Source organism: Trichosurus vulpecula, chromosome 4 (assembly GCF_011100635.1).
Source record: "Trichosurus vulpecula isolate mTriVul1 chromosome 4, mTriVul1.pri, whole genome shotgun sequence".
Taxonomy (NCBI): domain Eukaryota; kingdom Metazoa; phylum Chordata; class Mammalia; order Diprotodontia; family Phalangeridae; genus Trichosurus; species Trichosurus vulpecula.
This window is the reverse complement of record NC_050576.1, coordinates 125,405,230-125,417,241: the sequence shown is the minus strand read 5'-3', so window position 1 is coordinate 125,417,241 and position 12,012 is coordinate 125,405,230. Positions and strand designations below refer to the sequence as shown.

The 12,012-nt window shown below is 46.7% G+C and overlaps 1 protein-coding gene across 1 annotated transcript; it reads right to left on the bottom strand.

The window, feature by feature from the left end:
- Positions 1 to 4,108: 4,108 nt before the first annotated feature.
- Positions 4,109 to 9,788, bottom strand: HLX (H2.0 like homeobox). Its single transcript, XM_036756197.1, has 4 exons — positions 8,936 to 9,788; positions 8,008 to 8,187; positions 6,879 to 7,063; positions 4,109 to 5,044 (listed from the first exon to the last, which is right to left on the bottom strand). Exons 1-4 carry the CDS (start codon positions 9,567 to 9,569, stop codon positions 4,580 to 4,582), a joined length of 1,464 nt encoding a protein of 487 aa, XP_036612092.1. The 5' UTR covers positions 9,570 to 9,788; the 3' UTR covers positions 4,109 to 4,579.
- Between the last annotated feature and the right edge of the window lie 2,224 nt (positions 9,789 to 12,012).

Sequence of the window (12,012 nt, the reverse complement as noted above, 5' to 3'; positions counted from 1 at the left end):
GGGTGTGAGGAAAAGGCACAGAGACTTTGAAGGTCAGGGCAAAACAACAGTTCGAGTTTAGAGCGTAAAATACATAAAGTTGAGCAGTGGGATTATAAAAACTTGTTTCCTTCATAACGGGATTAGATATTTGTCTAGACTCTCCATTCACTTTGAGTGTGTAGACAATGAAGTGCTGAGTGGAGACCCATCATACAGAGACCCTATAACCCTCTAATGACTCAGAGCAAAAAGTACTTTAAACTTGAAATAGCCAGGTAGTTGAAGAAAGCAAGAAAGATTTTGAGAGAAGGAAAAATCCTTTAAAGACCCGGATAAATTCTCCACAGCATTTTGTGTACATCGATAAAGCAAGAAAGCAGGAAGGAAGGAAGGAAGGAAGGAAGGAAGGAAGGAAAGAAAGAAAGAAAGAAAGAAAGAAAGAAAGAAAGAAAGAAAGAAAGAAAGAAATTAGCGAGTCCTGGAGTAAGACAAGCGAGAAAGAAGAAAAGTTAATTTCCCTGCTAGGAAGAGTGAATTCTTCAAGCTTCGTCCTTTACTTACCCATTCTAATTTAGGCAGATCTTGGCAGCTTCAGGCTGCGGGAGCCAGAACCCAGGGCTGGCTTAATATATAGAGGCACACATTTGCCTCCATTTTTTGTTTGTTTGTTTAGGAATAAAGTTGAAAGGACACATTCCACACAGATGCGTTCCTCCTGCTTGGTGGAGGAGTTTCTTTGATTGCAGACATTCTCCATTCTCTTTCTTTTATTAGAAATGTCAGTGTTAATCACTAAATCAGCATTACTCATCAAACAAATATCTCTTTGAAAAGTTGTGTTGTGTTTACTACCGCTAGCCTACTGAGGTTTCCCAGCAAACAGGCAGGGGAGAGGACTAGTGTCCGGTCCAGATATGAAAGGAAGGTTTTCCTCTCTAATCCTCCCCAATCCCAAATCTCTGCCAACTAGCCCATCTATCTCCTAGTCCTGAGATCTTTGGCTCGGGTAACTTGTCTTGTGGCTATTGATTTGAAATTACGTGATTCGAGTTAAACCCCAAAACCATAAAAAAAAAAAATCACAGGATTTAAAGTTGGAAGGGATTTCAGAGCTCACCTAGTCCAATCCCCTCATCTTACTGATGGGAAAATTGGGGTCCAGAAAAGGAAAGTGGATTCCCCAAGGCCACGCAGCATGTTGGTGACAAATCTTGACTAGAACCCAGGTCTCCTCACTTCCACCCAGGGCAGTGTTCTTTTTCACTACACCACCTTGGACTTTTTATTTTAAGTTATTAAATTTAAATACATAAACTCTAAAGATTCAGACTCGTCTTTTTCTTCCTTCCCTTCTCCACCCCCAAAAAAACCGCTAAAAATCTACTTCTGTTTCCAATGGGAAAAGAAAGGGCATAGAAGAAGGACGGCTAAGCCCCTGGTGGTAAATCTCCTGGCAGATTAGTTTTCTAGAAGCTGTTGCAGTGCCTGGCACGGTCCCCTAGAGCCGGAGCCAACAGCTGGCTCTCCAAAACGTCACTCTTGCGCTTCCAGGGAGCTCGGGGGCCTACCCAAAGAACTGAGCTGCATCTTCTCAGGACTCAATCAGAAAGCAAAATACAACGACGGGAACTCTTGATTGTCAAGGTATCCTGCCCGTGCACTCTTCAGGGAGGGAGGACAGAGATGAAAGCTGAGGCTGGCAGCTTACATCTTCTGGGATGCCAGCTCTGACCTGAGCACAGATACCGTTTGGAGAAGTGCGGTCCAAGCTCGATTCAACTGCCTCACAAACCAGAGGCTAAGATGCTTACTCCTTTTTACCTTAGGGACCTTTTTAAGGCTCGACTTTCAGCAGTGGAAGATAGTAGAAGGTGCTTTATAAAACTGCAAAGTGCCGTCGTTCAAAGGACTGCTACTGTTATTAATTTTCAGATATTAATAGCAAGAAGTTCGGGAGGACAATATAGCAATGGTTATCAATATAATTTTTACCATAGTCAAACAGCCCCAGACTTGCCTCCAATATTCCGGTAGGTAGTTAAAGGCCTCCACTGAAGCCCTCGATGGGCAACGAAGTTTATTTACACCGGGATCATTGCAATATGTATTCCCGATCAATCGCACTTACCTGGCCCTTGAGGGAGGTTTAAAAATAACTTTTATTCCTATCTAATCTATAAGACACTCTGGGAGCATTTTATTTTTACAAATCTCTTCCCCAACCTGCTACCATGGTCTCTGTCTCCTTTTCTCAGCTACTCCTCAGAGGGTCCCTAGGTAAAAATCTGTGATTTAAAAGAACGGTCTCGGAGGAGTGAGTGAGACAGTTGCCAACCCAATATTGAGCCGGGTTTCTCTACTGAAGCAAACTTATCAAGCGTGGGGTAAAAATGTGAGAGATAGGAGCAGTGATACAAAAAGACCTTGGCTTCTTCGAACGAAAGAACCAGAGCTACTTGGAGCAGAAAAAAAAAAGCCCCAGTATTTTGTCTTCTCTTGATCATTGCTCTGTAGCCACGGAAACGCGAGAAGTAAGTCCTAAGTCCCGAACACAGCGGATGGAGTCGAATTTTTTGAGGCGACTGCCTCAGTTTCTCGATCACTGGCACCCGCGATCTCGCTTTCTCCACCCTCTGAAATATTGGCTCTGGAAATTGGGGCATTAAGGGCACACTTTGTTCCGCACCTGGCTCAGAGCATAGTCAGTTTTTCGTTTTTAACCTAGGAGTGTGAAAGACAGACGGACAGAACGACAGACAAGACAGACATAGACATACTCGCCCGTCCCTTAGTTCTTCTTTCTCACAATTTCTTCATTAATTTTCTCTATTGGTTCTGATTAAGCTTCCAGTTGATGGCCTACACCCTAGACAATGAGAGCGGAACCACTTGAAGCTATTATAACACTTAGGAATGGCTTAGTATTTTTTGTCTTCCAAGAAAATCTTGCAAGTATTATCACTATGAGGACCCACTAATAAAAGAAACTAAATTCAAGTTTTCTTATTTGTGGTGGACGTGGGATGTATTACTACAGACTCATGGAGTTGTGGAAAGGGTACAGTATTGGAAGTCAGGGAGCATAGGTTCTAGTTAGGCTTTGACACTACGGAGCTGTGATCTTGCGGAAGTCGTTTCACCTCTTAGGTCTCAGTTTCCCCATCCGTAAAATGAACATATTCGACTAGAGTAGGGATTCTAAATCTTTTTATGTCATGGAACCCTTTGATGGTTTGGTAAAAACCTATGGACCACTTCTCAAGATAATATTTAAAAATAATTGAAGAAAAGGCTAAATGTCAATTAGTAGTTAGTGACAATAAAGATGCAATTTTTCCCATCCAAGTTCAGGGATCCCTGAAATCTCTTTACCCTTTTGGGCGCTCATGGATCCCGAGTTTAGGAACTCCTGGAATAGAGCTCCCTGACATCCCCAACTAGTTCTACCGTTCTTTTATCTAACGCTGCTCTTAGTAAATGACACTAATAACTTAGCGTTCTCAGAACCAGAGGTGGGCTGGGCTGAACCACCCACAAAGATATAACTTCTCCTGAATGGTGCCTGGAATCCTCCAGGTCTTAACACCCTACTCCACTCGAACAGCTGAGCTAACAGTCCCATACAAACACTCGCAGACACTCCAGGCAAAGGAACTTTCAGAGAGAGAATTTGGTACAAACTCGTTAGAGTTCTTAGTGAAAGTCGATCTGCTCCTCAACTAAAAGCTCATTTCGAACTGCCTGGTGCCTGTTCTCTCTCCCTACACCGACCTTGCCCAGGTTCTCAGAGGACTGACCCGCCTGCAAGGAACTGTGCCCAAACAGGTTAGATGTGACCCGTGTCACTGAGAATCATCACTGCAATGATTCAGACCCCTTGAGCAGGAAAATGAGATGGTTATTCTATCATTGTGGTTGTTATTGACTACACTACACCTTTAAAAAGCGTTTCTCTGGTACTCGGTCTTTCGCAAAACACAGTAGTTTCAGAAGCTTTGGGCTATTACTCCTAACTCAGCTCCTTTCTCTTGATCAGCTGTGTAGGAAGGCCGAGATCGCAAGCTGCAGCCCATCTGGAATCAGGGAGCCACCGCTCCCCATTAAGCCAGGCTGGCTTTACAAACCGTAATAAACATTTTTATTTACAGAACTGAGTCGTTCCCAGTGCAGCGAGTCCTGGGCCAGAATACAGAAAGCAACGCGACCACTAGGGGAGCAGGGAGAGACAGTTATGTCAAACGTTGCACACTGTTTCTTCCCGCCACCCTCCTCCACCCCTCCCCCAAAATGTAAAGGTTTGTTTGGGTCGAGTAAGTGTTGGATTGTGTTGGACGGAGGGGTATCAATCAGTATCTGAGAATCTCTCTTATTATAAGGAGAAAGCTCCAGGATAGTGAGAGTCACACAAGGGAGGCAGAGTATATGTACATACCCGGGCTCAGCATTACCTGAGCCACTGTGGCCTTGTCGGTAATACCTGGTCCATGATATAAATTAGCAAGAAAGGCCCACATGCCAGGGAGTTCACAAAAAGGATCCCTCCACCCTCCACAGTCATGCACCTCTCCCTTCTGCCACGACTAGCTGCCAGGCCAGCCTATAGGCCGCCAAGCGGAGCGGGCTCTGGGCTTTCGTTAGCTGTACAGTGGAGCGGCAGCGGCGTCTGCAGCTCTGGGCTGCAGCTGCTGTTCATGCTGTTATTGCTGCTGCAGCTAGTGGTGGTGGTCGTGGTGGTCGTGGTGGTCGTGGTGTTGGGGCTGGTGGAGGAGGACGAGGAAGTGGAAGAGGAAGAAGATGAGGACTTAATGACGCTGGTCTGGTGTAAGAGCTGCTCAGTCCCCTCAGTCCTTTCCGTGTCGCTGGGGACCATGTCCAGGGACTCCGAATCACTGCTCTCGCTCTCCCCTTCAGACCGGCTGGGGCTCCTGTCCTCTCTGTCGCATTCGGCAGTCGGCGCAACGCCCGCCTGCTTCTCAGTTGGGTCCTTCTCTTTGTCCTTCTGGGCCTGCGCTTCTTTAGAGTGGCGCCACTTCATTCTCCTGTTCTGGAACCACACTTTGACCTACGGGAAAAGAAGGGATGAGACAGGCTGTCTGTGCAGCTATCTTGTCCCTGTGAACGAAGTTGGTCTTTATTCTGGTCCCTTCCCCCATTTAAGCCTTCAATCGAAGGCACTTGGATTCTGCTGGGGCAGAAAGTCCGAGCTTTTCAGTCCATTATAGAGGGGAAGACATCCCCACAGACCCAGACGGCTGGGGCCCTTTAAGATCTCTCCTGTCACCTCTCCCCACCGGACAGACTTAAATATATCCAACATGTACCAATCTAGTAAGAAGTTTGGGAGCAGAGAGAAGGCGACAGGAGAGAAAAGAGTTAGACCAAAGGGAGGCCAAGTTAGGAGTGCGAGTGGGGTAGGGGAAAGAGAGACTCTCAGCACCACTAGTTGAGTAAGCACTGAGAATTAGTGCAGTTCCTAGACCTGTTTGTGCTAAATGGTTGATAAGAACACTGCCCCCACACACGCACACATACACCTTGTATTATTCAGAGATTAAACCAATTGGGGGGGGGGGCTCAAAAATGCTAGAATTAAAAAACGTGAAAAATAAGAAGGGAGTAGGGGTAGAGAAGGAGAAACCATATAAATATATATGATCCCCTGGGGGACACACAGCGTTCAAACAAGTTCCAGCTTCACTTTTAAAAATAACATCCGCAGCTGGTGGAAAACGGCTAAGGCAGGCCAGTGGGGTATATGGGGGGGGGGGGGGACTGGGGACGGGGACAGAATTATAGACAGTCAGAATGAAAAAAAAGAACAAGGGAAAGAGCAGGAGCTGATTGGGTTTGTTCCTATTATCTGAGCTGGGAAGGGAAGAAGGAAGGATGAGAGAGAGAAAATCTTCCTCCTCCCTCTCCCCCCTTCTCTTGTCCATCTAAGAAGACAAGGAACTATGGTAACTTTTTATAGGCCCCTTTAAAATCTCAAGCCCCCTGAATTCTTGGTTCCTCAGCCTGTTTTAATCTAACTAGTGTATTCATAGATTTCCTTGTGTGTTGGAGGTTAAAAAAAAAACGCATGAAACCTGCTGAAAAGCCCTTGCGTGTTTTACGAAAAGAAAAAAAAAACAGTTTTCTCTCTGTTCAGGAAACCGAATCTTTCTTCAGAGACCGCAGAGTTAGAAAATTCGACTGGCTTCGGCGTGTCCAAAGCCAGCGTCCTCCTCGCCCAATTGAGGGGGGGATGTGGGGGGGGGGAGTAAATAATTCCGTTTGAAAAGAGGTTTTCACTTCCTCACAACGAGGGATTTCACAATCCTGCAGCAACAGCGGCAGAGGAAGGAGGAAGGAGGGGAAAAATCTCTCGACTTAAGAATTTTTATCTCCTTTGAAATAATCTGCCTCCTACGGAGAACTGCACTTCAGCCGAGTACATAATTATTATCTCCCGCGGCCTATTGGTTTTCTTGGTTGTACTTTCCTCTGTTGGCCAAAATAAACAGGCAGGGTATATTGACATAAATCTTTAGGGCTGGGCTAAGGCCTTTTTCTTCTGCCTCTCTCTCTCTTCCCCACCCCCACCCATCCACTCTCTGCTCTTTTGCAACAAGATATGAGTTTAAATAAAGCCTCATGAAATTCAATATTTTATTTTTCACCAGTAAAGGGGGTGGGAGTACGTTTAAAATGCGTTTACATCTTCCAGAACAGCACTACCCTGAAATAACGAAAAAACTAAAGGAAAGAAGGACCCCCTAGATTCAAAAGGCAAAAGGTCGGGGATGAAGGGCGCTAAAAAGAACAAGAATCCAAGCTCCGACAACCCTCCGGGGAGGGCCTGCCTGCTTCGGACCTACAGTCTAAGTCAGATAGTAGCAGCAGCTAAAGAAACTTACTTGCGCATCTGTCAGGCCCAGCATCGCGGCTAGCTGCTTCCTATCCGGCTTCGTGACATACTTCTGAATCTCAAACCTTTTCTCCAAACCTTTCCTCTGCAAGTTGGAAAAAACGGCACGAGACCAAGAACGCTTCCTCTTGTATGTTTGTGGCATGGTGTCCTTCGTTAGAACCGCATAGGGACCTGTGGGTTTGGGAGGAAGGCAAGGGAATAGGGAGAAAGTGAGCAAGAAAGGAGAAAGAGAAAAGAAGAAAGAAGACAAGTTATTGCTAAATTCATCAGGTAGTGAGGGGGTTTTCATGCACGGACAAAGAAGGTTCAATATGTTTGAAAATACTTATTTTAACAGATTGTAGAGCTTCACAGAGAATTCTACCCAGAAATTCTCTGTTCTGTCTCCACTTGTAAGTTTGAAACACCGAATACTACAAATCTGTCAACACAAGTGAGCTAAACGGAAAGGAGAATTGAGGCAGTTAACTGGAAAACTCAAAGAAAAAAAAGTAAAACAAATGCATTTACCAATCCAGTGGATAGTATGGGCAAAAATGTGTATTGGTCTCGATGATACAGATAATTGCCTCAAATTCTCTCTGTCTCTCTCTCTCTCTCTCTGTCTCTCTCTCTCTCTCTCTCTCTCTCTCTCTCTCCCTCTTTCTCTCTCTCTCTCCCTCCCTCCCTCCCTCTCACTGTCTTTCTCAAAAAGGTCCCCCTTTTAAGTCTTTTATTACAAGATTCTTGATAACTTTGCAACCTTCCACCTCACCCACTCATACACCAAGAGTATGAATAGTCCCCCCATTTCCTGGCCCCTCATGCAGTACGGGACCCCCCCATGTCCGAAAGAGGACATTTGAAATGTGACAGTGCTCTTCAATCATTCAATGGGAACCCTTTCACTTTGGATCTACCCACCAATGCAAAGAATTTTAATAACATTGATGGGGTTCCCTGGATTGAATGGCCTGTGTGTGTTGGGGCCGGCGCGACCAGTGAAGAGAGAGCCTCATATTTGAACCTTTAGCTCAATTGGATTTTGTAGCTGTCACCTCTTGTCCCCAGGGGACTACAAGACCTGGATTCTTAGCGTGGGGTAGGTGGGGTTCCCATAAGCAGGGTTTCTGTACCTGGAAAAGTGTCTTGAAACTGGTGCTGAACTGAACTTCTTGGGTTTGAGTTTAAGGGACTCAGGATACCAGAGGCCTCGTTAATAGGATCTAGAGACGCGAAGAAGTGACCCGCAGAAGGCTGCAAAGCCGGGAGGTGAAGCCCAGTTTGCCTGCCGGTGGTTAGTAAGGAGGTAAGATCTGTGTGCACAGAAACAAGGAGAGCCCGTTACACCTCCAATAAATCCACACTCTCGAATCAAGACATGATATTTTATGTTCTTCGCTCATCCTCCCTTTTCTCCTACTTTCCTAAGAGATTATTAGTATGAGGGGAGGTTTATCTAGGAATCCTGGAATCGTGACACTCCTTTTCATCCCTCCCCTCCCCGCCTTCCTTAAGTCAAATCTACAAGCACGCACACACAAAAAAAGGTGTGTACACGCACACGCAATACACAAGTATATATAAAGTATTTTAGTTTAAACTACATAGCGAAGTCACCTGTCAAGTGTCTGTCTATACAAACAGGAGAAGTCCTTCCTTCGTTCCGTACCCTGAACTAGAGGCTCGCAGGTTTTAAGAATTTTTACCTGATCCGTCCATGTTTTTACAAACTCTCTAGGGGAATTACTAGAGAACAGAGAAAAAGGAACAGAAAATCTTTCAAAGACAGGCAATTCTAGCTACAGATAGGTGAGTGAGTAAACAGAGAACACAGAATGAGTATATCCAGAACATATTATAGAAAGCACAACAGTACTGAGGGTGTGTTTTTTAAAATGTTTACGGGAGAATACTTTTTTTTTTAGGGAAGGCAAAGTTTTAGCTATGCCATAGCAAAGTTGGTCGGTTTCCTTTCCCGTCCTTCCTGGGGGGGGGGGGGGTTGTCAGAAAGATTAGTGATCAAGGAGAAGCCTGACAGGGGTTTCTGGATCAGGAACCTACCTCTCAACGTGTTGCCTTCCTTCACTTTGGGATCGAACTCCGCCGACAATATTCGGTCAATCCCAAACTTGAGGTCCTTACTGGAGGGGGCTGGAGTTGAGCCGTTTTGGTGAAGAGGGTTCGCAAGCATCCTCGCTCCAGGGACTTGGGGCTGGATGGCCCCAGGCCGATGTGGTGGTGGGGGCGGCGGCTGCGGCGGCTGCGGCGGCGACTGCTGCTGCTGCTGCTGTGGCGGCGGCTGTGCCTGCTGCTGCTGCTGGTGATGATGGTGGTGGTGATAGGCGGCCGAAAGTGGAGACAGCCTCTGGGGGAAGGAGGCTGGAACTTCGGGGGGAGCCACCACTGGAGTGGGTCTCAAGGGGGATCCAGCGGCAGCTTGAAATGGAGCGTGGGGGTGAACTGAACCCAAGTGAGCTGTGAGGGCTGTGGAGGAGCCCCCGGAGAGGCTCTCGGCCGCTGCCCCCGGCTCCCCCACACCCGCGTGCAGGATATCTGCGATGCAAAAGGAAGGTTTCTTGACCGCAGTTGGATCCAGGGGGAAGGAGCAGCCCGCTGCGCCGGCCGGGGAACAGTAAGCCGCAGACCAGAGACTGAAGTTGGAGGCGTAGAAGGGAGCCAGCCCCGCCGCGAACATTCTCGCTTGCTGGCCGCTGCCTCCGCTACAGCGCCGGCAGCCGCGGATTGTGTGGGGTGGGAAGGGGTGGGGTGCAGTGGTGGCGCTGTCTACTGGAGGCCAGAGAAGGAGGACAAAAAAACGAATAGCTTTCGCTTCTCCTTCGAGCCCAGAGTGAAGACTGAAAGACGCGGAAACTTCGCAAGCCGGAGGCTAAGGCCAGGCTCCAGTACTAGTCACTTTCCTTACCCCGAACTGCTTCTCCACCACTTTAAGGACAGCTCTGCGCTGCCGCGCTCCCCGCTGGCCGAAGGCGAGTGAGGGGCCGCTGGGAGGTGGGGAGGTGCGGGGCGGTGGGGGCGGTGGCAGGGGGACTGTTCCCCCCCCACCTCCAACACACACACAGCTCTCGGGAAGAGTATAAAGAAAAGGACTAGATGGATGTAAAAACGAAAAACCCAAACAATAACTAAACCCTAACAGCTAAATTTAAAACAACAGTAACAATTAAATTTAAAAAAACTTCTCTAAAAACTAGCAAAGTTTTGGCAGCAGCTCCTGAGTCAGCCTTGGGGTAGGACCTCAATCTAGATGCTCATTGGTGTTCATCCTAGCCAATGGGAAATGGCCGGAGGGGAGGATTAGGAAGGAGGGGAGTTACCAAAGGAGTTGATCACGCCCAGACCACGCCAAAGTAGTGGCTGCAGCCTCTGGAGTCTGCTGCTGTTGCTGCTTCTATCTTTTTTCTAAAGGGGAACACTGGCCGCCTCCGCCCAGAAGCACCCCTATACCTTCGTCTACGTCCGAAAGAGGGAAAAGTCTGGTAATAGGCCCAAATTCTGCCCCCTAGGTCCACCTCCTAGCTGTCTCCTAGGCAATCTCCTGATCTATTTCGGAGTGCGACATACAATCCCTGACTTCCCAATGGAGTGCATAATTTCCCACTAGGAGCGCTAACCTGTCTTCTTTCCCTCCCTCATCAATTCCCCCTTCCCTCAGCCGAAATTCTTCCAAGAAACAGGGACTATGCCTTATAAATAGCTAGCCTTTTTCCCCGGGAAGCTCTCTTCTCTTTTTCCCATTAACCAAGTTGTTTCCTAGGATGCTGCAAGACACAGAGTTTAAACCTACCCGCTCCTCTGTGCTTTCGGGGATATTCCCAGAACAAGGAGGCGGGGCGGCTGCAAATTGGGTTCTATTCAGAGCTGTCATTCAGTGACAACTTGAACTAGTGAGGTTTCAAACAAAGTAAGATGGATGTCTGCAAATGTCTCCCCGAGATGAAGCCAAATCCTTCACCTTAACTACGAAAAACTGCTCTGAAAGCTCTCAAATTTCCCCAGACGAGATACTCTTACTCCTCTCCTCGGCTCTAGATTTAAGGATCGGCGGCCTCTCACCGACACATAGTCACCGCCGCAGATATACTTTGAATTGATTAATGCTTGAGTACCTTTCCGCGGACAACTTCCCGAAAGAAACAGGATACATGTCTACCTTACCTAAGGAGATCACACGCAAAGATCTAGTTACGGTTTATGTCTCCCATTGTCGATTTGTATTTCTAGAGTATAGAGTAGAATGAAGGGGTTTTTACCCGGACTCTCTAAAACTTCGTTTTGTGAAATCATTCCGAAGTTGAGTTATGAGAAAATCCCTCCCCCTTCAAATGAACCATAGGCCATTCAAAAGAATCTATTACAGACTTTTTCAGTAATAAATAAATATGAAGTAGTTTTTTAAAACCCGGAACATACTTGGTTTTTTAATTTGCTACTAATTGACTTTCCAGCATCTTCCGACAGAAATTTTTTGATAACTTTTTTTCTCCCACAAAGATAGAAAAGTCTTTAAAATAAAAAAAAAAAAAGGAACTCGAAGAGAGCAGTTAAGCCTGATGTGTCCCTCGAAGGGTCAGACTTTGGGTTTTGTCCATTAATTTCAGGTCATACTAATTCCTTCTATGCTATAAACCTATGTTTTGTTTTCTGACAGAATGATCTGTCGGCGCAGCAGTCATGTATTGTCCCCCTCCCTTAGACCTCAGAATTGTTTCTTTGTATTTTTTAGCTGAGTTTCTTACTTTCTTCCTCCACCCAGGGACCAAGACTTTGTTTCCACAATCGGGAATGGTGGAACAATAGGTTATATATAGACAGCTAGTGAGAGCGGGATAAGAGCGCGACTTTGTTCTCTATTGGGCTGCCAGGTGGTTTGCAAATGAAGAGTCAGAGCCGAAAGCACCAAGTTGGGAACCAAACCAATTAGAGCAAAGCCCAAAAAGTACGTGGGGCTTATTTACTCCGTGAGTCAACTAGGCTGCTGCCTTCACTTGGACGTCGAACAGAAAGAAGCAGCTGACAGGCGGGGAAACGGTGGTCCAGCATCTCTTTAGAGGCAAACCAAATTCACGATTAGCCCGGAACGCACAAGTGTTGCTCCATTCAGATAACAACAGAACCTT